At 37.5% G+C, this 27,867-nt stretch overlaps 1 protein-coding gene across 2 annotated transcripts in view; it reads left to right on the top strand.

The window, feature by feature from the left end:
- LOC134678533 (pikachurin) overlaps positions 1–27,867 on the top strand; it is a 91,180-nt gene that overhangs the window by 39,212 nt on the left and 24,101 nt on the right. For both annotated transcript variants that reach the window (XM_063537112.1, XM_063537121.1), the window contains exon 7: positions 14,649–14,826. In XM_063537112.1, the coding sequence (XP_063393182.1) occupies positions 14,649–14,826 (178 nt within the window). The remainder of the gene's footprint in view (positions 1–14,648; positions 14,827–27,867) is intronic.

The following is a 27,867-nucleotide window of genomic DNA, read 5'->3' as shown; positions in this document are numbered from 1 at the left end:
TAAATTTAAAACAACAAAATACAAATTGATAACAATAATATAGTAATTACTTTGATTGATAAGAATGATAAGTCATATATGACATAAATCACTCGTATGGGCTCTATAGACTAAGGTTGAGGTTGACAGCACTTTTTATTTTACTTCGTGTAAAAAAACTCAGAAATACCTGTATACCAACATGACAAACATAATTTAGGTTACTTTAACTTACGGATTTTTTGGTCTAATCTGTAGCCCCGCCAAACGAAAGCAACCGAGAGTTGCCGAGAGATGGCCGAATAAAGTTATTTTGAAAATTTTATTTGTTTATTGTAAATTAAATACGCATCGAAAGCGATAAATTTTATGTTCTAGTTATATTCTCATATTTAGATAATAGATTGGAACAGTTTTTTCTTATCATACGTGCGTCGTATTCGAGAAACGTGTCAAAAACTTTATTAGAAATTTGTAAGGCGCCATCTCGCTTCTCTCGTTTTTTATCCCGTTCTGGTTTTTCAATTTTATATATATGATGATACTCGTACTGCCTATTTATACTGTTTTTTTTCGTTTCGTTTCCTGGGCAGATTTGTTTTTCACTATTTCTCTTTTACTTGCTTTCTGGTTATTTCTTTGTTCTATGGCCTCAAGAATATATTTGGGCTCTTTTATCTCCATATTTCGGTCTAACCTGGAGTCAAGGATTTCTGGGAGCATGCAATCGAAATAAAAAGATGTTAGCTTTATTTCCATTTCTCTCCAAAACTCCTCGTCATATTTTATGTATTCCACTTTCATATCTACGTCCGTCCAAACTGCAAAAATGCATGTTTTTCTTTGCGTGATATGCAGTTGCCCTTGGGCCTGATAATGCCAGTCATGTTTCCGGTTCATAATAATATTACCACTTTTGTCTAATTTCCAGAAAGTTATTTTTTTTGCTTTGATGGCATCTTCTATTGAGAGACCTTTGGCAGAGTAAGGGCATTTAATCTCCACTATTTCATTTTGTCCAACAAGCCCATCGGGACTTGCCCCTAAAAATGGAAGATCTTGATCAACAAATAATCCACAGCGAGTTATGGGCCTTTGTATATGGAGCTCCAATTGCTCGCGTGCGACATTTTCGTAATTTTGTCCATGTTGAATGGATTTCACGTGATCCAATTTTTTTTCAGTCAATATGTTTTTAACGAGGGGTCCGCATTTTATCAACCCGCGTTTCGAGACTTTTCCAAAGATGGATGCAGTTAGGCGAAGGTTTTATAGCTTGAGCATCGATTTTACTAAACGCTGACACTCGTTCATCTCATTTTAGATACAACTTTGCATAAGTGTATTTATTATATTGTAAAAGATTTCAGATTTTCAAGGGTGATTCGTTGTAAACACACTCTTTGGGATAATAATGACATTTATTATATTTTTTTTTATCAAGAGATGTGAACGCTAGCGACTAAACGGTGACTGCCTTTTCCGCTGATTTTGCTCGACACAAACGATTTATAAACGGCAACTAAGCCACTAGTATTGGGTTACCTATAATCATTTTTCCGTGAATGTACTCGTAAACCTCTATCCGTTAGTATGCGATTCATTAATGGACGCACCATCGGGACACGGTTCTTTAACACGTAATGTTAATAATCAGTGAACATCTTTAATTACGCTCAAATGCTTAAGTTTCAGTACAGGTAAAAGTACATATGAGCTGTACTTTTAATTGTTAGTACAATCGGCATCAAATAGATAGTGACGGCCAAAGTGACCAAATATAGCTATAGGATCTAAATGTGGACGAATAAGGTCAGGTGAAGCATATAAGGCCCACCTTTATTTTAACTGAAATAGTTCTATTAATAATCAGGATATTATTACCAAATCAATTCAATATAGATTTCTCATTTGTTCATGTTTCTTCATATACCAAAATAGTTATATAAATATTCCAGCGCTTTTGAAAAATACACGTTTTATAAAAAAAAACCGGGCAAGTGCGAGTCGGACTCGCGCACGAAGGGTTCCGTACCATAATGCAAAAAAAACAAAAAAAAAGCAAAAAAAAAACGGTCACCCATCCAAGTACTGACCACTCCCGACGTTGCATAACTTTGGTCTAAAATCACGTTTGTTGTATGGGAGCCCCATTTAAATCTTTATTTTATTCTGTTTTTAGTATTTGTTGTTATAGCGGCAACAGAAATATATCATCTGTGAAAATTTCAACTGTCTAGCTATCACGGTTCGTGAGATACAGCCTGGTGACAGACAGACGGACGGACAGCGAAGTCTTAGTAATAGGGTCCCGTTTTACCCTTTGGGTACGGAACCCTAAAAACCATACCATGTTGGTTCGGAACCGGGCCTTGTTACTTGCACTGACAGTTGAACACTGACTTGAACAGAAGTTCAAGAATAACAGAAAATATTACCGGGCCTTATTAGCTTTTATCATGAATTAATTTCATCTTCAATTTAAAATGGTCTATAGTAAAATACGGCCTACATGAGTCATGGAAAAACAAATTGTATTTTATTTAGAAAGTACTTATATGTTGTTCATAATCTTCAGTAAGCTGACTTCTAAGAGTCTATCTATTATAATAATTAATGTAGATTGACAGTTTACTTAGCAAATTGTACTTTTATACCTTTAGGTTTCATGTCGGAAGTATTTCAGCCAATTTGTACTGAAACAAGCATTTGAGCGTAATTAATGATGTTTACTGATTGTTAATCTTAAATATACCTTTTATGTAGGGCACTTAAATTATTTTAGCGGACCGAGCGGATATGTATGTTTGTAGACCACTTATTTATTTAAATAATTAAATTGTAATTCATTCAAAAAAAGGTTATTAAATGAGGGATATAGATACCTCACCTACCTTAATACAAAGCATTACAAAAATGTCCAAAGGCCAAAGCCACGCTGATAAGACATAAGACCTCATAAATACTTATAAATAAACGTTCACTGAAAAAACTTTAAGGCATTTCTGATAAGTAATTATTTTTCATTACTGAGTTGTAGTAGTAGTAGTAGTAAAACACTTTATTGTACAAAAATCAAAACAAAACAGGAAAAATAACATTGGTCATTAGTACAAAGGCGAACTTATCCCTTTAAGGGATCTCTTCCAGTTAACCTTTGAGCAATTGAGGGAGAATTGGAGACGGTGGCTGAGTTATCGTTTTGCACCGAATATCAATGAAATAAAAGCACGTTGTTATTTGATAGATACATTTATATAAACATCGTCACATGAAACCAATATAGGTACTCGTAAACCATACCACTGCGATGGAAATATCGTTCTTTCAACTGATAATATAGCCACAAAAACTCGCTGAGACTGCAGGTCGAGTCTTGGTTTCAATTTCTTGATGATATATCATTGAATTAACTTTCAAAGCACGTGATAGCTCTCAGAATAGCAACAAAACTGGTTGAAACTAAAAATTTTATTGCTGATATTATGTGAACAACATTGCTTCGTCTTCATAAATAAAATTTTAATAATTTATATTGTTTACGTTAAAATGTGAAGAAATTTGTTGATAAATTGTCTATCTAGTATATTGACATTATGTCATATATGTTTTTAAAATGACGTAATATGAATGCCAGCACAATGAAAATTTATTCCAATAAGATAAAACAAATCTTCAAACTTTTTTAATTTTTAGTGAATTAGGAAGAAACTAATTACACTGATTTGGTTGTGTTCGTATATATTTTAAATAATTTGTTATATTTTTAAAGTATTATGACTTATGAATAAAAACAAATCAAAATTTTAATGACTCTGGATCTCCGTGTGACATTATTCATTTACCCTATTTATTTTGAACACAGTTTTTCACTGGTATCATCATTCGTATACGGACATGAATTTCTGTCAATATATATGACAAATTGATATGTCAATTTGGAAAAATCATGTACGCGTCCGCTTCCAACGGCCCACAGCGGGCATCTGAGGAGAAGGAGAATTTGACAGATATGGCGGATGTATGGAAATTTTACGAAAGTTTATGTTTACGATTGAATTTCTCTGTAGCCTTTAAGAGGAAAAATAGGAAAAGCCTGATTCGTTGTAGTCTAGTTATCTGGCTTTCGAAATCACTCGATTTTGTAGCATGAGCATCGATTTTTTTATACAAATTTTACTAAACGCTGACACTCGTTCATCACGTTTTAGGTACAACTTTGCATGAGTGTATTTATTATATTGTAAAACATTTCAAATTTTCAAGGGTGATTCGTTGTAAACACACTCTTTGGGATAATAATGACATTTATTATAATTTTTTTTATCAAGCGATGTGGACGCTAGCGACTAAACGGTGACTGCCTTTTTCGCTGATTTTGCACGACGCAGTCTTAAACAAAATATCAGAATTCATAGTTTAACCTAGAGAACCCTAAAACGAGCATTTAAAAAGTTATAAAGCTGAAATTGAGTTTGTTAGTTAAAAGTGAAAAGGCCTGCGGCTAGGATTATCCACCAAAATTGTTATAAACGTTTAAAATTGATTCGTTAGGGCTCTTGTACTATGCTGGCTGGGTAAAGTTTCAAACTCAAAACTGTTTGAGGTTTTACGAATCATAATTATTTTGTTTGATCATGTATTTCAGTATGCAAAGTTAAAATTGTTTATTAAGCATCATACGGTGTATGGAAGGCATTAGTTGGACAGACAAGATAACGAATGAGGAGGTGCTAAGAAGAGTGAATGAAAGGAGAGCTATCCTGAACACCATCGAAAATAGACGCGGAAAAATGATTGGACACTTAATACGACACGACCACTTCTTTAAAACTATCCTGGAGGGGCGGATAGGACACAAGCGGGGAAGAGGAAAACCCAGACGCAGCTTTTTGGAGCAAGTGAAAGAAAAAGTGGGGGTCGTGTCGTACCAAAAAGTCAAAGAGCTGGCGCACGATAGGGAAAGCTGGAAGATACTCCACCGACAAGAGAATAACTCTTAAGTTAATGATGATGATTAAGCATCAGGTTCTTTGGGATATTATCGGCGGTTATATTAAATAGAACCCTCGAATTACATTGTTTTATTTATGTATACCGTAATCAATAAAAACCTTTTCACCACACCAGCTCGGAAAGAATTACTTTGCACTTCAAAAACGAATAGCAAAGTTGCATTTTATCCACATGTGAGGCAAAGTAATCAAATGCAAATTTTGAGTTGTTTTCTTATGTTTGCTGGTAGAATTGACTTTTAAATGATGATTATGGATGATAAATATTTGATAACATTCATTTGGATTTGATTTGGTTTGATTTTGTTTGATATTTTACATTTAATATTTGCTTCGGGTTGGTGTGGTGAAAAATTTTGTGTTTCACTCGGGGGCAAATTTTGTTTAACCCTCGTGCTTTGAAACCCTCGCAACGCTCAAGATTCCATTTTTCGAACCACTCGCTACGCTCGTGGTTCAATTTTGGAATCTTTCGCTTGCTCGGGTATCAATATTAGCACGAGCGGTTAAACAACAACTTTGCCCCCTTGTAAAACAAATAACTATTATCGAGTCCAAGACGAAATTAATTAGCGAGAGTATCAATTTCGGTTTTAATGAAAAGTAAACAGATCGATTCAAAACCTGGCGGCCTAGCCAAGATGACGATCGCTGCGCTACGCCATCGAATCGCTTTGTGTCTCTCTATCACTCTTCCATGTTAGTGCGACAGCGACAGTTGCGTTTCCGCTACGTAGCGATTGGCATGTTGTCTACGAGGCCTGATTCTGGTAGAAAATCTGCCGTAATCGAACTTCAAGATATTTACAAGAGACGACACGTACTATTAGATCCATTCTTGATACGTTATAGTTTAGATATCAACTAGTTCTCTTTTGCAGCGCAATTCGGGCAACAAGATATCTATTAGATGTGAATTGGATCTCTAAGCCATATCCTGTGGAAACGTTCAAGAGTATCTCCAGAATCGCGCAAATGTCAAATTTGACAGGTTAGATCTTAAACATAATCGTTATCGTATCTTGGTGATGTCTAAAAGATATCTAGATGTCTATTTCAAAATCCGAATCGGGCTCAAACTGATTTGCAAGACCGAAGTGATCCCATAAGTGTTCCGTGAACAAAGTTTCGTACGGAACACTAAAAATGTAGTACTGTACACATCGCTTGCAGACGTAACTGCTTAATAAAAAATTGTTTATTATTTTTCGCTTAACATACATTGGGTATTGGGTATTGGGTAAAGTTCTATGAACATCTACCCGCTGATTTAAAATCTGAAACATCGGATGAAACATTTAGGCGCTAATTCAGAAAACTTTTATTGAATAACCCTATGTACTCCGTTAAGGAATTTATGTATCTTACTTTTGCATAATATTAATTTTATTGCCTTATTACAACTGACATATTTCTGCTATTAAATATTTTATAGTAATTACTCTTCATAATGAAAAATTGACATAATTATTGTACTTTATATTTATATTTCTTGTGAATTCTAGACCCTGATGATCCTTTTTGGGAGATAAAATATTAAATTATCTAATGGTTTATGGAATTCTTGTAGTTATGTTAGTTTTTAGTTTTTGACGATTGTGATGTTAAATTCTTATAATTTTGGCTTAGGCAAAGTTGTACTGTAATTTATGTCATGAAATAGACAATCTAATCTATCAATGGGGATCGCTTAACATACCTATCCTCTATCATTGGTTTCCATTTCAGATTTGGAGGCTTTACCTTATTCTGGCTTATAAGATTCAGTACGGGAGAACCCAAAAAACTTTAACGGGGTCCAAACTGTCAACAACTCATCCGGAATTCACCAACTCGGCAGGTTGCCGATTTCAACTTTGGCGCCTGTTCTCGGCACTTGGCGGGGGATTTTTCACCCTGATGAAAATCAATAACACGGACGGGTTAACTTTAACCCGGGTAGCGGGTAACTTTGAACCAAAGTTCTTATCTGAAAACGATGAATTCAGCTAGTTTTGACAGAAAAAGCGTATAGTTCGCTCAACTCTGCCTACGAAAGATTCATTAAATATTAATAAGTCTAAGAAATAATCGTACCATAAATTTTTATTATTTATCTAGACGGGTCGAAAATCAAACATGATCTCACGGTACCATTATTATTTATTAATTATAGGCATACGAGTATATACTGGGTGTGGCCTGTAACATGAGCAAATAATTAAAACATAGATTCTACTCCTCAAACGGTGACACTTTAGTTCCACAACTTTTAAAAATTATGAAGTATTTTGACTCCCTATTTTTCATACAAAATAAATATTATCTTCAATGGACGCCATCGCCGTGCCATATCATTGTGATTGACGTTGCTTGTCACGCCTTAAACATAACAAAATTCGCAATACATTGCGTCTTAGAATAAACTTTAAAGTGTATTAAAAATCAAACCATAAGTTATTTTTAAAGTCGCTGAACAAATGTTGGTCAGTATGAGGAGTACAGCCTACAGTTTAATTTTTTGCTCATATTACAGGCCACACCCGGTATAAATATGTGGTAACGTAAACTATTGAGTTTAGTTTAATAATATTTAATTTAAAAATATTCATAATTTCCTTCATTTAGAGGAAATGTTGAAGCATAGCAGGTTCATTTTACGCTTTATTAAAATAAACGGTTGAGAAGGGTAAGTCCAGGGTATCAAGGGTTTAAGGGCTATAAAAGCCATAAAGATGTGCCTAATTTGGCGCGAAGCCTTAAACATGAGTAATGAATGAGGTTGGTCTTGGTTTTAATCGTCGTTATAATTCCTTACTTATGATGGAGACGGAGACAGTCATGTATCGCTTTGCTCATTACTCTTTAATTAAGTAATAGGTATACATATCACTCATATTAATTTAGATATCTTCAGATAAGTACCCTAGCGTTTTATTGACTGTACCTTTTATTTCTTTATACTTTCATTGAAATTCTTTTTCTTTCTTTTAACTAAAGAACGGCCATAAAAGCTATCCCAATAGTAATCCACCAAATTGTTCCTCATTACACGTATCACACGCGTACATAACACGAGTACCCAACGCGCCCTTAAATAGCGTCTGAGGGGCCGTAAGCGTTGAAGGGTTAACGGCTATAAAAAGCCGTAAAGGTTCAGGCTTAATTAAGCTTATGTGGGTTGAGACGTTATATGAATATGTGGGTATTTTTATATGATCCCTGCTTTAGCGTTGAGAGGTGTTGTCTCGAAGGTGTCTAATTTGGAGTTGCCTTTAGATGTAGCCATTGAAACGAGATACAACCACAATATAAGTACATATAGTAAGTAGTAGTAGTGTATGTGAGGTATGCAATAAAGAGTATTGTATTGTATTGTATTGTATTGTATAAGTACATAACTGCAAGTATAAAAGGTAATTCTTCTTCTGCTTCAATGCTAAGCTACGAGTTTTTTTTTTACACAAAAAGCAAAAGTTATAAGCAAAACAAGAAGGGGAAAAATAGATATTTTTTATATCCCCAATATCTCAAAAAGTATGAATAATTAAGAAACGAAAATTAATATTTTTAAAGAGGAGGATATTTCCAATAAAACATTCCATACTTCCCTTTTTTTGCTTATAACTTTTGATATTTTTGTGTGCTAATACAGGCTTCGAATACAATTTTCTAGGCATCATGACGAATCTAATGAGGTACCACACGTATTTTTAGGAGTAACTATTATCTCTATTTTTCACCGTTTTCAGTTTCTCGAACAGATAATAATTTTGTATAACACCACGGACCGTATCATGTTTAGTGACAGAATATAGGCAGTCAGCATCAAAAATTATCTAAAGTCGTGTTCGACTACTTGCACTGCTCCGAATTATTCGATGCTGACTGAGCATTTGATTATCATTCAAAATGTAGGTAAAAAAGTGAAGAGACTGTAACATTGAGATATCCAAACCTTAATCGACAAAAATATCAAAGCTATCATAAAAAAATCAAGCTTTATTTCCATCGCTTTTCTCTCATTTCTCTAAATGTAACTTTATTCATCAGACATCAAAGTTCCATTTTGAATGCGAGATGCTATTGCGAAGGCGATCATTGGTGCCTCATTTGCACAGTCCGACTCAAAGGGTTGTGGGAAATTAGCTAGCATTTGGAGGGTACAAGTTGAAACTGGGAGCGGAAAGTGAAAGCACCATAATCATGGAAGTTATTACCCAGTCAAAGCCTTCCCGATGTTCTCCACGATATCATCATCATCTCGTAGCCGTTTTCGGCTACAGCGACTGCTTTTCTACCGCTGACGCAGCGTCTTACGTAGGCGACGAACGCGCGAACGCGGCGCGGCGCGGCGCGGCGCGGCGCGGCGCGGCTAAATCAATCCTTTGATGCACATAGAAGTGTCCTACGTAAGCGATCTCGTTGCGAACGTGGCGCGGCGCGATTTGCACGCGAATGTCGGGCGGCGCGGCGCGGCGGCGGCGCGGCGAGAGGCGGCACGAAAAAAACAAACCGTTGTTGCATATGGAAGTGTCCTAGGTGAGCGATTTTGACGCGATGGCGGCGCGGCGCGGCGGCGGCGCGGCGCGGCGCGGATCTGGCGCGATCAATCTATTTGATTTTTAGACGCGAATATGACGCGGCTAGAGGCGTGGCGTATATAGAATTACCGGCTTTGATTTGATTAGTCGACTCCCGTTTGATTTCTTTATAGGTTTTCCTGTAATCAATAGGCACAAAACTAAAAAATATTCAAATTCGCGGAAATTGGTATAAAAGACGTAACTCCAGTAGCGTCTATGGCACTTACGATCCTATCCCGTCGTAAAGCCAATTTTTGCCAAAACGGAATTAATACCTAATAATAAGCAAATTAATTAAATAACCACCCGGGTAATTGTGTACTTAGTTTTTGAAGGCGGTGCCAAATCAAAATGCCAGTAAACCAAAATTTCAGACAACGAAGAACGCTGCACGTACTAGCATAAAAAGACATAGTTTACTCATAATTTAAATACGAATTTTCTAATACACCGTGTCTGCGTGCGGCCAAGGCGGTCGGACTCGGGAGTGCCTCCCTAGTCGGACAAGGCCGCCGCGCCGCGCCGCTTCGCTGTGGGAGTAGGACAAACCTATACGTATCAACGTTTTGTTTCTTCCTCACCGCGCCGCGCCTCGCCGCGTGTTCGCCGCGCGTTCGCCGCACCGCGCCGCGCCGCTTCGCGAAGTGTGAGTAGGACACACCTATACGTATCAACGTTTTGTTTCTTCCTCGCCGCGCCGCGTCGCGCCGCCGCCGCGCCGCGCCGCCGCCGCGCGTTCGTCGCCTACGTAAGACGCTGCGTGAGAGCGTCGCTGGTGCGCTCTCAGGTGACTTACGTAGCCAATTTGCGTGTGCTAAATGTGCGGCCACACTCGCTGCAGGTCAGCACCCCTCCGACGTAATTATATGTGATATACGTCTGCGATATAGAAGAGATTTAAAGCACTTACCGAACTTAAATTACCTACTATGTCAAATCGAAGTTATCAGAAACTTACGTTCCTATTTTCAATTCAATTGACATGGCCGTGCAATCTCACCCAATCGGTTGTCGCGGTGCATGTGCAAATTGTGCAACACGTCCTGCATAACTCGATTTGTGAACTGAATAGAGATATTAGTTTGTTTCCATTCTACGTGCAGTGCGTGTGTATGTATCATTGGGAATAAGGTTAGAATTTACACTATTGTATCCAATTTCCCAATTTAGAGGCACCCAAATTTTTAATTCAGATTCAGATGCGCATCCTGCCAAGTATGAGTCAAAAGTCGTCGGCTAACCTGCCGGCCTAGCCAAGGTGACAATCGCTATCGCTTCGACAACGTAACGCTTTGTGTCTCTCTATCACTCTTCCTTATAAGTGCGACAGTGACAGTTGCGTTTCGATCGCTACGGAGCGTTAGCGATTGGCAGGTTGGCTACGCGGCCTGGGCCGGTGAGCCGATCGTGAGTGTTCATTCACTGTCTGAGTGCTTGTTGGAAGCAAGCGTTGTTCCCGACCCTACCTTTCCTGCTATTTCGACATGGAAACAGTAGGTATATTAAAATTACGAGTAGGTACTACTGCTGGCTTCCAAAATTGCGTAATTTTACACATGAAAAATGGGTACCAAAATTTTCTATTTAAAAAAATGTGAATAGAATGTGCGGAAGTGGACGTTTCTTGGACCAAGGGTTGCATATTGTGACTTGTGACTCACAATAGTTACTCGTAAAATACAGATTTTTAAGGACGTTAGTAGCGCAAGTACCTGGATGTTTTAGCTGACTCTCTACTAGTACAGCAGCAGCCGACGAGGCACATCAACGAATTTCCGCAAACGTTTTGCCGTAGACATAGACAATTGGATTTTTCTTCCACAAGAACGGATCCCGTGACAAAGCTCGTTCCTACGCCGCTATTTGTATTAGGACAGACGGCTGTATTGAAGGCGTACCTGGCTTTATTTATACAAATACATTCTAGTTCTTTTAGAGTTAACTCGTCTGGATAAAATGAAAATTGACGTTATCGTTAAAAATGCTGTTGATATATTTATACAAACCGTTGTATTTTGATATAAACCGACTTTAAGCAAATAGTTATCTGAATTGATATTGAACTGACTAAAATTAAATAACTTATAAATAAAAATGCACACATGTCTATTGGACTAACGTTTTTTCGACAGTTTTACTACTGTACCTAATGTACCTAATGTGTTTATTATTTAAAGATAGTAGGTATTTATACTATGTATGTATTTATGTGTGTGTGGTGTGTTTATTAAATTGCTTTAATTTCACCATATGTGTAAACGACACCAAACCGCGGCACATTTCGTTACTAACAAATTGTTTTTGTTCAATTTAGTTACAACCCAGCGGGGCACTTTTAATGACTACTATTATTTACTGGAAATGTATTCATACAACTTTACCATGGTTTCGTGGTAGGAAAAGCCTACGAAGTTACAGCAAATTAGGAGCGTAGCGTGCCGCCGCCACATCTATCACGTCTATCGTGGTTTATTTTATCTTCCCTAGACTTAGGGCTGATTTAGACGGCTCGCGAACTCACATGCGATTTTAGTTACATTGCGGACTGTTGGTTACGTCCGATTCAACCGACCGATCAAAACTCGCAATGTAATGAAACTCGCATGATGAGCCCTTATGTTCCCATCGTGCACAAAATTCATCGCTTCAGTCAAACCAGAATACCTAAGTGTAAATTGTCAGTACGCGTGCTCCAAATCTGAAGCATCGGTCGATTTTGGATTGGAACGATTCGGACGGCTGTCTCGGACGATCGTTTGCATAAATTGAACGTTTTATGTTTGCAGCGAAAATGAAGCATTCAAAGCATCTTGACTATTACGGCCCCTCCTGGTGATGTGTGTGTCCCTAATATATGTGTGTGTCGTCACCCTTATACTGGTTGACGTTAACTTGGTAAGCAAGTCGAACAGCAACGATAGTTTAAGACCTGTGCTGGCATGCCGAATGGACTGCCTCGCATTCGATGTCCGGACAGAATTAGTAGAAAATGTAGAAATGTTTAATTACACAAACGGGTCTACCGCGATATAATTTCATTGTTTTTCATATCTCATGCTCTGAAAGTGGGTCGTTGTTGTTCTAAAAGGTGCGCAGAAAGTGATACGTTTATGCTCTAGTGCAGAAAAGTGGTGTACTCCTCTGCGTCCCCGTCCCACGAACAACTGGGTGGAAACAAAATGAAAAAATAGTGTCTTTATTTCCTCGCCTGGAACAATTGGTAATTGTTTAATTTTATTAATCCCACGTTGATCCTTTTTTTATAAAAAATGATATAAGTGAATTGTTAAAAACAAATTATTCTTGATTTATTTCGTTGAATTCTATTTACTCGATTTCATAAGGCGGGAACCAAAAGGAATACACCAAAAATATTTTTTTAAACCTTACACTTGCGTAAATGGGCAAAGGCAGAATCTTATACAGCCACAGTTAATCGTTTGTACGATATTAAATTGATTTTTAAAGATATTTAGCACTATATTCATGAAAATAAAATAAAATACAAGAAAAAATTACTTATATTATTAATTAAATTGTTATTTCATATTTAAAATACTTTTATTATGTTATTACGTGGTGCGGCGCACCAAGGTCGCGGTGCGGTCCGGTAGTCTGTTGCGGCTTTTAGAACGAAAAAGTATAAAATTAAAAAGTAAGAAACAATCCCGCTGATTTTCATACTATGATCAACAAATCATTTAAAAATTACTGCAGTTTGTTAAAAATGTGTGTTTTCGTAAATATTGCAATCTAAATGATTTTCGCTAGGGGTTATTAATCACACCTGTAAAGTCTCCGATTGCAAGTAAGTCCTAAGGAAAATAAATCATGGCCGTAGATCTATTAGGTACTTCCATTACTGATTTTGCGAAATTGCCTTGTCTTGTTTGGTTTCCTCGCATTCGATATGAAAAGTAGAGTGTTTAACTCGAGTGAAAGGCACCATTTCTGTCTCGGACTATTGGCGCTCTCACTGCGTTCGAGCGCCAAACTACCTCGACAGAAATGGGTGCCTTTCCACCCTTGGTTAACAATCTACTATTTACCTGCACTAAACAAACACCTACATAATATGGGAAAAAACAGACATCCCCATGTGCAGGGCGTGCATGGAAGAAGAAGAAACAGCAAAACATATCCTCCTACACTGTAAACAGATAGAAGCATACAGGAACTAATACCTAGGGACAGTAGGGACTCCGAGCACACTGAAGGAGGCAGTTAGCAACCTGAAGACACTGCTAGGTTTCATGGACGAGCTGGGGTGGCTAGAGTAAGTAGTGCAACCTCGTTTTCACGCAAAATAGGCACAATGCTTGTCGATTTGCGGAAAATGCCCAGTATAACTAACTAACCTACTGACTGACGCGTCAATGTCATATTTAGTCGCCTTTGTTTAAATACAAAAAATGCCATTTAGGGCTTATGTACCTACTAATGAAGAAAGCCTAGCGTAGACCACTAATTAAAGTTTATTAGGTACTTTTTTACACAGTGCGCCCTAAATTTCTGCGCTCTGAAGTCGCGTATATCTTCTGCCTTCAGCCAAACTAGGCTTCAGGCATCAATTTTTGCATAATGGCCCCAGCTCTGGGCAACATTTGAAGAAGCCATCCTAACGCGCGGCAATTACGCTAACTTTGCCGATAATATCCCTCCGTGGAATGTTCATTTAGATTGCTTTAGTTTGAACTTTTTATTTGATGCCTCTTTCTGCTGAAGTTACAAATTTAGAAGCTAATAATATATAGGCACTATTGGATTAGTCTTCTTAAAGGCCATGCGTCATTTTGAGACAAGTATTAATCAGTGTGTCGCATTCGCTCATTCATGTGAGTTATTAGGTGCGATGGATACTTAGGTCGTTTTGATATCATAAATGCAAAATTAACTCTGTCTGTCAGTCTGTCTGTTGCTTTTCGTGACTAAGCTACAGGTCTTGATAAAATCTATCTTGAATTTCAAGCCTTTAAAGCATAGTTCAATGACACCGACCAAATTCCGATACGCGTGTAAGATTCTCTTATTTACTTACAATATATGGAATCCACGTTTATCCAATTTAACCTCTTTCCTCTCTCCACAGGGCCTCTTCTCCCGTATGACCTTCCGCGAGCCGGTGTGGGTCGGCGGCGCCGGCAACACCACAGGGCTGCAAGGCAAGCTCGGCCTGTCCGACGGTCTGCTCGGCTGCGTGGACTTCCTGAGGATCAACGGAGACACGTACCGACTCGTCAAGGACGCTGTGGCCACTCTGGATATCGGTGAGTGTAGACACCACAGGGCTGCAAGGCAAGCTCGGCCTGTCCGACGGTCTGCTGGGCTGTGTGGACTTCCTGAGGATCAACGGAGACACGTACCGACTCGTCAAGGACGCTGTGGCTACGCTGGATATCGGTGTTTAGATTTAAGCTATCTTTAGTCAATTTGTGATAAAACTGTAAAACGCAATGGACTTCACCGAAACATGAACGGAACAAGTAGGCAAATACAAGAGCTCGTAAGATACAACGCTGCGTATAGGTATCTAAACTCTTAATTTCATGCATTGATTGAATTTCATATGTTATATACTCACGCAGGATTGCGGTAAAGCAGGCAAGCTTTACATGTATAAAGATTTAGGTATATCTCTATACCACAACTATGTGGATTAACAGAAAATGAATACGATTACACTGATCTTGCCTATCAAAGGAAATCAATATTGATACGGGAATCTAATTTCATATTGGCATAATTCTAATCAGGCCTGTTGAGCATGTTGAGGTTATTGGTTTACCGCGAATAGTATTGAACGCACACGAGGTGCAATTAGAAGTGATAAATACACTTAATTACTTGACCACAAAGGCATTAGTGGCCATTGGCAGTAAATATGAAAACAATTGAATAACTTAAGGTCTTAAAAAAAATTGGTACTAAGTCAAATTAGGTCCCGATTATCTAACGACTCTAACGGATATAGACAAACACACCCAACTACTCGTACAAATTTTGAGTAATTTTAATTACGTAGGTTAAGTAAATAAATAATTAATCCCTTGGCAAAACAAATAAGGCCCACTTGGAAAATGGGTCAAGCACGTCTACAGGATATCCACTATGACGTTTTGTAAAAGTTCCAAATCTTATCTACGCCCGATCTCATTCATTTACCAAACAGTACCCAAACTTGGTTCTTATACCCTTTCAAATTAGGAGTGGTATTGCGTGCGCTATTTAAATAGGATTTTCCTTAATTTGGAAGCCTTTGAGACCGTCCTTTGATTTGAAATCTCTTTCGCCGCCATAAGCTTCGGATGAATTAGTTTGATGAGAGATTATGCCGTTCGAATTCACGTTACTTCTCGCAGAAGTCTTGGTAATCATCTAATAATCAAAAGTGGCTCAAAATTCATTGTCCCAATTTATATAAGAACTTTAAGGTTTACAAAGAGTTGACGCGTGGGATGTCTTAGAAGTAAACCTTAAGCATCAGTTCTGTAATTAGGAACTACTTTTACGGACGAAAGTTTAAAACTTACAGCATTTATTCTTTATAATTAGGTATAACCTATTTATTTACTAATAATAAGGGTCGGTTTCACCAAACCGTCTGCGCCTGTCACTATATTAGCAAGCTTTCGTAAAATTTTATTTCATGGGAATTTTCGTAGGTCAATGCTGTGTGACGATGACCAGTCCACTAATTGTGGTTGGTGCAACAGGCTCTAAATATGAGCTTGTTATAGACACTTGGTTATACCTATATTTATTTACTAGCGACCCGCCCCGGCTGCGCACGGGTTAACAAATTATACACCTAAACCTTCCTCAAGAGTCACTCTATTGATATGTGAAAACTGCATGAAAATCCGTTCAGTAGTTTTTGAGTTTATCGTGAACAAACATACAAACACCCAAACAGACAGACGCGACGGGGGGCTTTGTTTTATAAGATCTAGTGACAACTCATACTCTATTCTAAAATTCTAACTTAAACATTTTCCGTTGGCAGCTTCACATATCGATACCTATATTCACTGGTATCTCTCGTATCGATAAAACCAACCACACATATTCGGACTCCAGAATTCCAGATATATGCGATCTATTGCTCCGATACCATTCATAGTTTGTCGATTCAAATACCCATACTCGTGTATCCTCCATATTGCCGTACGATAACGCAATTTGGTATTCCGAAGCCGTATGATATTGTTTGAAAGTATTGGAGGGCAGTTGCATCCAATTGCATTTGTATTGCGCTTGATTCCTGTGGCCCGATTCGGATTTAAGATTTTGTTACGGTTTTTATCTTCCTAGCTTTTCCCGAGACTTCGTCTGCATAATCTAATAGCAATTCGAACATAATACGCTTAATTGTTTACGCTTATCGAAATTGAATTAAAAGATAAATTATACAACTTAAAATTTAAACTTTTACAGTAATACATATAATATGTATTTGAATTACTGTAATTTTTACACATTAATAATATACCTTTTCACCCTCTTCGGGGATGACTCCTGACATAACAACTATCCTATGTCCTTCCCGGGACTTAACTATCTCTATGCCAAATTTAAACTAAATCCGTTCAGCGGTTTAAGCAGGAAGAGGTAACAGACAGACAGACATTCGCATTTTTAATATTAGTATGGATCTTGATACGACCTTGAAGATGCGAAATGAAGTGAAAGTCGTAAGTGAGATGCGCGCCAATTACAAAGTAGATCGTCAAAACCAGTTCAAACCCGTAACAAGTTGTTCCATCGGAATAGGGCTCCTATCTCGTATAAACGATACTGCAGAGAAAGGGGCTTATTCTTGAAACTGCATTTAAAATGGTACTTATGTTTGTTTTGTTGTTATTAGATTTCGAATACAGCATTTAATATTTTAGAGATACGTTTGATACCTACGAGAAAATAAGGTAAAAAAATTCTAGATAGAACATTAGCACGACAACTTCTTTAAAACCATCATAGAAGGCAAGATAGAAAGAAAGAGAGGGAGAGGCAGACCAAGACGTAGCTATGTAGAGCAAATAAAAGAAAAAGCTGGCGTCGTGTCGTATCAAGAGGTCAAGGATATGGCATATGAGAGAGAGAAATGGAAAATACTCCACCGACAAGAGGATACCTCTTAAATTGAAGAAGAAGAAGAACATCATCATCACCTTCTTCGCGTTATCCCGGCATTCTGCCACGACTCATGGCAGCCTGTGCCTGGGGTCCACTTGGCAACCATTCCCGAAAATTGGCGTAGACACTAGTTTTTACGAAAGCGACTGCCATCTGACCTTCCAACCCAGAGGGTAAACTAGACCATATTGGGATTAGTCCGGTTTTTTCGCGATGTTTTCCTTCACCGAAAAGCGACTGGTAAATATCAAATGATATTTCGTACATAAGTAGTTAGGTACCGAAAAACTCATCGGTACGAGCCGGGGTTTGAACCTGCGACCTCTGGATTGAAAGTCGCACGCTCTTGCCAGCGCTTTAATTTCTAGATAGAGCATACATATTTTAAAGTTAGGCTAAATTAGCAATTAGCAAACCTGATGGATTGCTTATCCTTGAAACAATGAAAGCCTAAATAAATAGAAAGTTCAAAAATATATCTGGTTTAAGCGTTTCCTTGCATTAGAGTTCAAACCCAAATCAAATATACTTTTCCGAATGCAACTGGAGTCTAGCATTGACATTTATTTGATACCAAATTTGTTTCTTATTGAGATTGCTTCTTGAATTTTCTTGTATTAAACTTATATAAGTACCTTGTACTTATTGCGCCGCGCCGTAATATCTCGTCAATATTCCAAGAATCATCTTGTAAAGACTTTGTTTCATAAATACTTTGTGGGTAATTTGTTTTTATTAACATTGTATTCTAAGAATTTTTATGAAATAAATCTTGTTATTCTTACTTATACCTACTTAATAGAAATGCATACTTTATTTAGACTAGGTATAAGTAGACTTTATTATTTGATTAATACCCAAATTCCATTATTCATAGAACTTTGTAACTTCTTACAAAGCTTTGTTAAAGTTGGTGTCTTTCTAATAAACAGAAATTTCCAAATGACGGTTAGGGACAAAATCAGTTTGTTAGATTTGACAATAAATAACGCTATAAATCATCAATCAATAACAAGCTACTAAATTATTCGTATGAAATACAAGTCCACAATTTAATTTCAATACACCAACAAGCTTTCAACAAAGCATTATTAATATATTAAAATAACCTTAACCTGACAAACGTCCCGAATTAACCCTAATCAGTCCGTGTTTGCCGGGCAAACATAACCAGTTAACGGCCCGGTGGTTTCATTACGTTGACCGAATGATGAATTATTCCCGGCTTTGATTATTGTTATTGATGTTTTGCCGGATATTTTTGCGGCAGCTTGGGGTGTAAGGGTAACATTCCATTTCCAACGACAGCTGCACTACTGTCAATTTTACTATGGGAAATGACAATGACAGCGACGCGTTCAGTACCGGTAGTGCAGCTGCGGTTAGAAATGGAATGTTACCATAATGCAGCACAGCAGCAGTCGTTTATAGTCCGACAAGAAATTGTAGAAAATTATTGAGGGCCTTCCTATGTAACTGTCACATTTTCGATGTAAAATGCTTAAACATGGCGACAATTTAGTAAGGCAATTTTTAAGTTCCACTTTATTTAATTTCTACTATTTTATGTCGCACTATAAGTTGTACGGTTAAGTACCGTTTCGTACCTATATACCTTGTCACAGTGACAACAGTCCCTAGCGACGTTATTGATTTATAGGTAAATACTTTTGTCTCTTGTTCTAATCCCTATGGATTTCTACCAAATTAGTTCCTTTCTATTTTAATTCGTCCCACATTTAAAGTATTTAAACTGCCAATCAAAGTCTGCCAATAACAGAGGTTGCCCTAATCATTAATAATCAAATCTTTCACTTTGATGACTTGATCCGGCTGTCAAGACCGTCGGTTAGATCCGGTTAATTTCTGTGCATTTCTAAGGGCCTTCCGAGAACCACGTTCGACGTGTTGCCTCTCTGTCGCACTTGTAAATTCGTACCTAAGTGTGATAGGGACATCAACATTTGATTGAACAGGACATTTGGCCAGAATACGAATTTTATTCCTTGTTCATTGCACACGTAGGTATTCTGCTCTTAACCCGTAAACGGCGCGGAGGGGAATAAATCCGTCGTCGTACATATTTAATCCGACTAACTTCCGCGGTTGCTCCGGCTTCGCGCTAATTAAGCAGCTTCATATTTTAATTTTTGCTTCCTTATTTTGCCTGTTGAAGGAAAGAGATCTTATTACATTTATAAATTAATATTTTGCTAAAGTCTTTTATTCACAAGAGCTTCAAAGGATTTCACTATTTTAATATGTTTTTTTTTTGGCATTTTAATCGAACGAGATGCGATGATAGATTGAACTTTGAGACCTGTAAGCGGGTGCTTATTTTGAATTTCTCATACATTAAAAAAAACATCTTGGCATAGCTTACGATCTCGGTCTCGTTAATATGAGAGCATTAACCTTGAGCATCAGAAGGTTCCTTCCCCATCGAGGAACCTCCTCACGTACTACTTACTTCCTCCTCCTTACTGCCTCCTACTTATCTGCCTCCCCGATTGAGAATTTCAAACAAATATTAGAATCAAATTAGGTATTGCTGGCTCCGAGATCAGGAACTTACTAAGTCCTTTTAATAATGAGGATTTCTACAGCCTGATCAATTATTATTCGAACTACACGGACAACTTATAAGTTTATTAGGATAAACCTATATATATTTAATATTCAATTAAGTTGCCACAAGTTAGTAACTACCACTACTATAATATTGAATATGAAAATCACAGGAAATTCTACTAAATTTTCCCAATATATTTATGTACATTACTCATAATGTGCATTCCATATTTCATGATCAATTTGTTCAGTTGAAATCAGCGGCAACTGCGAACTATTCGGTAAATCAATTGAATTGTTCGAACAGTGTTTGCCAATTTAAAAGCAAATCCAAAGCCGTTCGATTCAAAGCGTTCCATTTGACACAATAAATAAATAGTGACGTTCCGGGCTTTGGAATTTACTGTTTTGGTTTTCGGCAGGGTTAGATTTTTTTTAGTTTTACTTGTTCGGAAAACTGATTCTGTTTTAATTATTTGATGAGGTTTTAAGGTTTAAACTTTGGGAACAATTATTTTATCAAATATTTTGATTTGTTTTTTTACTGATTTTGAATCCGACCTCCGCCACTTTTTCTTTATCACATCTATTTCAGTTTAAAATGTTTTATCATATTTTGATAAGATCTTGAATCCTGTCATCAGGAAACTCACGTCCAATAATAAGTGCAAGCGAGATGCCTTCTGAGACAATTCCTGATTTTATTTCGTGAGCACCAATGTACTTGGTGCTCATCACGGTCATGGTCGTCTTTATATCACATGAATTTCAGTTTATAATATTTTATCATAAGGTATTTTAATAAGACCTTAAGTCGTGACATCAGGCAACTCACGCGTATTAAAAAGTATCAAAATGAGATGGAAACCGATGGAAACCAAATCAAATTGTTAAAAGAAAATCGGCTGAAACGTTGTATAGGATAAAGTATTTGCCCAGCAATGGGACTGAATAGGCTCAAAATAAATAATAATAAAAGCATTGCAAGTCAGAAGATAATGGAATAACGTATTGTTTCACATTGTTTGTCCTATCATAAAGCCGAAAGGTACTCGACTATACAAATAAACAAAATTTCATTTGCTGTCGGCAACGAGTGTAGCGTCTGCCAATATAAATTATTCGACTCATATTTATTTCTTATTGGTATATGTAGATATAGATAGACAGGTTCACTTCAGGCCAACTGGTTTGGAAAGGGTAATCGACAGTTGTATTTATCTAACCAAGATTAAAAAAAACTCTGTAGTGCAATGAAAACCTCCGATATAGATTATATCATTTATAGCTTAAGTAGCAGCATGGCATGTCCGAACTAACATCAATTCGGTCAGTTCTGGAAAGATAAAAAAATTTATAAAAGAAAATTTTGTGAAAAGCACATTGTGGTTGACATGGTGGATGAAGGACTGACTAGTGGACCGACCCTCTGGGTAGATATAGTACTCGTAATGAAGGCTGAAGGCCTACCAAGGATCTACACTGGCGCGTATTATGTATAGGACGGCGGAAAATCGTGTAGAATGGCGAAAGAAGACATTGCAGACGAGTTCTCAAAGCTGCGAGCGGATATAAAACAGCGACTGATCCATGCGTACGATACCTATATGAATGGCCTTCAAGCCAAAATTTGTCATGACCCTTGTGCTTTTTGGAAACATGTGGGGTCCTTAAAATCAAAGGGTGGCTTCGAGGCCTCTGTTAACTATAACGGAGAAGAATATATTGGCAAGGAGGCAGCTGAAGCTTTTGCAAATTACTTCGCGAGCGTATTCCTACCTAATGCTCCTTTACTTGATCACAACGCAGCCAATAACAACAATGAGTCAAAGTCTGCAAACTTTGTGGACATTGATTTGATTACCCCTCAGGACGTGAAAGCTGCCATTAGGCGCTTGAAGCCACGAAGTTCTGTGGGGCCAGACAATATTCCTGCATTTGTGATTAAGGGATGCATCGATTTTCTTGCCCTTCCTATTCATCACATAGTAAATTTGTCTCTATCTACCGGAGTGTATCCAAGCAAGTGGAAACTTACACGTGTTACTCCTATTCCCAAAACCAAAGATACCTCCCGCGTGGAAAACTACAGACCCATAGCCATTCTGTCTTCTTGTGCAAAACTGTTTGAATCTATTCTGCAGAAGTTGATTTCTCCCCAGATTAGACCTTTCTTATGCGACTCACAGCATGGATTTAGATCAAAGCGGTCAGTCGAAACCAATCTTTCCGAGTCGATAACGATGTCTTGCTCAGTAAACTGGCTCACATTGGTTTTTCTCCTCGGCTTCTCAAACTGTTTGCTAGCTATATGCATAGTAGGCAACAATTTGTAAAGCACGGATGTTTCATATCCTCCATCTATCCAACAAGATCAGGCGTTAGTCAAGGATCTATTCTTGGCCCGCTTTTATTTGGAATCATGATTAATGATCTTGAACTTGTGCTGAAACACGCAAGATGCCTTCTTTATGCCGATGACTTGAAGCTTATCTGCGGTATAGAAGGAGTGGCAGATTGCGAGGCAATGCAGGCGGACATAGAGGCTGTAGTCGATTGGAGCACAGTAAATAAACTGTTTTTTAATGTTTCCAAATGCTGTGTTTTATCCTATACTCGCTCATTGAAACCACTTCACGCCCAATATTTGCTTGGATCCGAAGTAATAACTCGCGTAAGTACTATAAAAGACCTCGGCGTTATCTTTGATACCAAACTTACTTTTCGTGATCATATTGAGGCTCTGGCTGCCGACTGTTTTAAAAGGCTGGGATTCATCATTAGGAATGCTCGCGACTTTAACAACCCAAAGGCAATTAAATTACTTTATACTGCCCTTGTTCGGAGTAAGCTTGAAGCCGCTAGCATAGTGTGGAGTCCCGCTGAAAGTACGTATGCCTTGCTTCTAGAAAAGGTACAGAAGGCATTTCTAAGATTCTTGTACAAAAATGTTTACAAGCGCTATCCATTTTTATACCCTACAAAATTTTTGTTAGGATCCCTGGGATTCAACTCTCTGCAAGTGAGGCGGAACCATAATCTTCTGGTAGTGGCTTGTAGAACCTTGCGCGGAGATTCCGACTGCCCTGACCTAGTGGCACAGATAGTGAGGCTCTCTGTGCCTTTCCTATCCAAGCAGGAACTTAGGCCTAGACACCATAACCTTCTTGCAGTTCCAGCAACGCGTACTGCAGCACACCTAAAATCTCCTCTCATTCGCGCTCTAAAATTTCTAAACGCGCTTCTGTCATGGGCTCCTGAATGTGATTTGTTTGCAAGTCGATGGGCAAGTGTATGTAGTATCTGCCTGAGGTACTGCGAGGCGATGGATGGTAGTGGTATTTTATAAAACTGTTTGTAAAGTGTTGTGTACCGTAGCGTATAAGTAAACTCTAAATTGTTACAGTGATTTGGTTTATACTGTCAGACTGTATAAAATTTTGTTTGAATAAAATAATAAATAATAAATTGCTATGTGCATAATGGCGAACAAATTAATGATCTCATGTGGTCGCGACTCTCACAGGCCTATTCGGATTTCGAGATAATCACAAGATCTTGAGACGATTTAGAGATCAACTAGATCTACATTAGATATCGACTAAATGTGACTTGGATATCTAAGTCATAACTTGTCGAAATCGTTCAAGAGGACCTGCAGAATCGCGGAAACGTCAAATTTGACATATCTATCTTACAAATATCTTTAAATTATCAGTATCGTAACTTGTTGAAGTCTAGTAGAAATCTGATTCATTTTCCGAATCGAGCCGTCAGTCAAGTATTTATTTATCGTATGGCAATACACACACTTATTAAATTTACACTTACCATCAAAATTTACAATTCCGCAGATACAAACTCGCGTTTAAGGTTTTTAAAATCATCAACTGGGCCATTATATCTGGTATAGTCAAGTATTGACTAATGTAAAACCAGATTTTACAACTGCAGAAACCGAGCTTTGTAAGTTTATACTCTCACCTCACTATCGGAGCATATTTGTGTTGCATTGTCAGCGGCTAAACGTTGCGACTTGACTTCAAAGGAGGTTTGCAAGTGACTGGTGCATCTGTGTGTGTGTACATATGTATACTTGTATCACAGAAGAACTTAATGGAATATAATTGAATAAGATTTGTGGAGATCTTAATAACGGTTAGGCTAAGAGTTAGATAGCAATTACGTAGTAAAAAAAATAAGATTACTTGTAATGGTATTGACCTACATATTTATACTGCGCCATGTATGTTATAATCACGTTAAACTACACAGATTCGTTTTTAATATTTTTTACACAGCTTGGGTACAGTAGCAGCTGTCATCTCCATACAATTTATAACCTTAAGGGCTCATTTAGACAGTGCGAGAACTCGCATGCGCGTTTTAGTACACTGCGTTATTTGATCGGTCGACTGAATTGATGTACATAACCTTAATGATCAGCAATGTAACTAAAATCGCATGCGAGTTCGCGCGCCGTCTAAATACTAAATGAGCCCTAAAACACAAAATTAAAATTATATTTCGATGACAGTTGTCACCGTATCCAAGGTATATGAAAAATACGCACATAATTGTTATAATTAAAGTTTCTTTTTATAAAAAAAACATTATAGAAGTTCAGCTTCCTAGAGCTAGAATCTACTCTACAAACCACATTCCGTTACCAACTATGCGTTTGAAATTAAACTAAAGTTCACCTGGCCTCACCACACACTGCATTAGTAAACGCCGCAAAAGCCGAGCGACTTTCATCACTGCGAGCAAATTCTGAGTATAGATCGCTGAAACTTCCTACATTAATTTGCCTTATTGCTCTGCCTAGTTCGTTGCCTGCAACTTATTACTTAAGTCAAAGAGAGATGTATAGTAGGTAGGTACCTATACAGGCTATTAGTATCCCAGGCCTAATTTCGAACAAAAATTAACATATTTTACTTTTACTAACAAGTAAGTAATTGACAGTGATCGTACATTTTCCAGCATTTAAGTGGTTGTGTTAACGGATTGTTATAGATAATTTCAACAGAAATGGTAAATTAAGGTTAATATTAACGTAATTAACGCTAATTATCATTAGGGTTGAATTTATTTATACCAATTCCGTTAGCACCACTCCGCTGCACCAAAAATGCTGGAAAATGTACGATCATTGGTAATTAAACATATTTGAAATTGATACATTTATCAATTAGGTAGTGAAGTTACCCTAAGAGCCAGAATCTCTTAAATCCGATTACTAAGGTCCGAATGACCCATTCTAAATTCTAGCACATCCAAAAACAATATGATATATTATGTAATTAATAAGTTTAATAGGTACAAAAAATACCACATTTAAATCACAGGAAATTTTAGATGCTAAATAATTTACTTACTACTAATACCAACTACAATACAAACGACCCTTGGCTTGGTTAAACAAGACCAAGAAATCAATTTGGAAAGGTCTCTCTATAATATTATCATCTCATAAAATAATATAACCCAGAATACGATTTCCCATTCAATCAAACTACCAAATTTCCCTCGCAATCCGACCGTTTTAGACTGATAGATACCTACGCTTTTGTGTAAGGAATAGCGATTGTAGTTCAAAAAGTCCTAAGAGACCTTAATAAAAATAAAAACGCCTCTAACATGTACAAAATTCACAGAAACTTCGTGCATTTTTCCTAAAAAGAAATTTCCTCTATCGCCGTTTGAAATTATAACCTATAAATCTGAACTATTTTGTAGAGATAGTCTCGGATTATCTGCTGCTGGAAATTGAGCTTTTCGTCTATGACATACGGTTTCAATTACGGAATCGCGCGATATATGAGTTTGTGAAAATTACGAGCATCTTTCGTATTCCGTTTTCGAATGGAACGACAAATTTTTATGTATTCCGTTTGCAGCGGCGTAGTCTTCTCGTCTTAGAAGTTTGTGGCGATATCTAGTTTTAGATTTGTTAGACTAGACATATTCTAATGTAGAACAACTGTTTCTAAAGCATATTCATCCTTACTTATCCTATTGTGTAAACAAACACTTCTCCGAGACATTCTCACACTTTTCTCTATAATTACACAATAATCATCACTTAAAATGTTGTTGTATACATGTTTAAAGATACTCACAATAAAGTATTGAATCAAACTATACAAATATAATTTCTAATAAGATTTTCATCAATAATCGCATTAACGAAAGGATCACCTCAAAAACATCTGACATTACGATGTCTAGATTGTCTATGAATTGTATGGAATGGTACTTTGACGACTAAGTTTTCATCGTACATTGTTCATCGCCCAATTTTTAAACATTTATTATAGAGATCATCATAATATTATAGAACCTTGAAATTGGTCAAATTTGTCTTTAAAGGTCTCCTTTGCGATTCGATTCAAAGCTATGTCCAGAACAATCCCCAGGGTGGCTAGTGGCTACAGGACAAATTTCAGACCGGAAGTTAGTTGTGAAATGACACTGACGCAAGGGTAACTGCGGCACATAAATATTAGTTAGAGTAGGGAAACAATTTCGGGAAAGTCCAATGAAAATTTATAGTATCGTGGTGACCCTATGGGACAGGGGTGATACCATGATGGCCCGGTGGACGAGGATTTATTACTGATATTTTCGCTAAGTTTTACTCGACAACTGTTAAATTAGTTTGAACGTGCACTCTATTCCTCGAGCATAAGGTATATAATTAATCTTGATTTGTCATATAACATATATGCCCCAACCGGCGAGATTAGGCACAGGTGGGACATTTTATGAAACTTAGATATTTCTATTTTGTTATTCCTTATTCTTCGGATCATCAACCCATTTCTATTAAATAGGTAAAATATTAAATAAAGAAAATACTTAAACTTTCCCAACTGGATTACCGCTCAAATCTCTGAGCCACTTGACTACCCCATTTTTTTTGGACTAAGGGCTAGTATATAACACACGATGGACCACATGAATCCAAGTCACTGTGTACTGGTACTGCCGGCCTAGCCAAGGTTACAATCGCTATCGCTTCGACAACGAAAAGCATTATGTCTCTTTATCACTCTTCTATATTAGCGCGACAGTGACAGTTGCATTTCGATCGCTACGGAGCGTAAGCGATTGGCATCTTGGCTACGCGGCCTGCTCCTCTACGTATAACAGCATTAATTCCATTGGAAAACTCATTCAATTGTGCACCTTATTCTCGCTTAATAAATTCCAAATTCAAACGGTTTTCCCACTGGCTGTTATGCGTGGTGAGGTGGTATAAATCTCTCTTCGTAGGTTTAATATGCGGCGGCACCGCGGCGCGGCCGACAGCACTGCTTTGATTTACCGCCCGCCATCTTTCTTGGGTTTGTTCTGCGGTCTGACTCATGGGGCAAAAGCGGAGGAAATGTCAAAACCTTCGTTGTGTACATTAAAAGTCGTGGACTGCCTGAATCTAGGTCGGTATAATATAAATCTATCCTCGGCACCGCGGTGCGGCCGACAGGACCGCTTTGATTTACCGCCCGCCATTTATCTTTGCTTTATTATATCGTCTGATTGAAGAGAAAGAGCGGAGGAAATAAAAAAAAATTGTTAAGACTTAAGCAGTCTTAACA

Source organism: Cydia fagiglandana, chromosome 2 (assembly GCF_963556715.1).
Source record: "Cydia fagiglandana chromosome 2, ilCydFagi1.1, whole genome shotgun sequence".
NCBI classification, from domain to species: Eukaryota; Metazoa; Arthropoda; class Insecta; order Lepidoptera; family Tortricidae; genus Cydia; species Cydia fagiglandana.
This window is presented reverse-complemented; position numbering and strand designations above follow the sequence as displayed.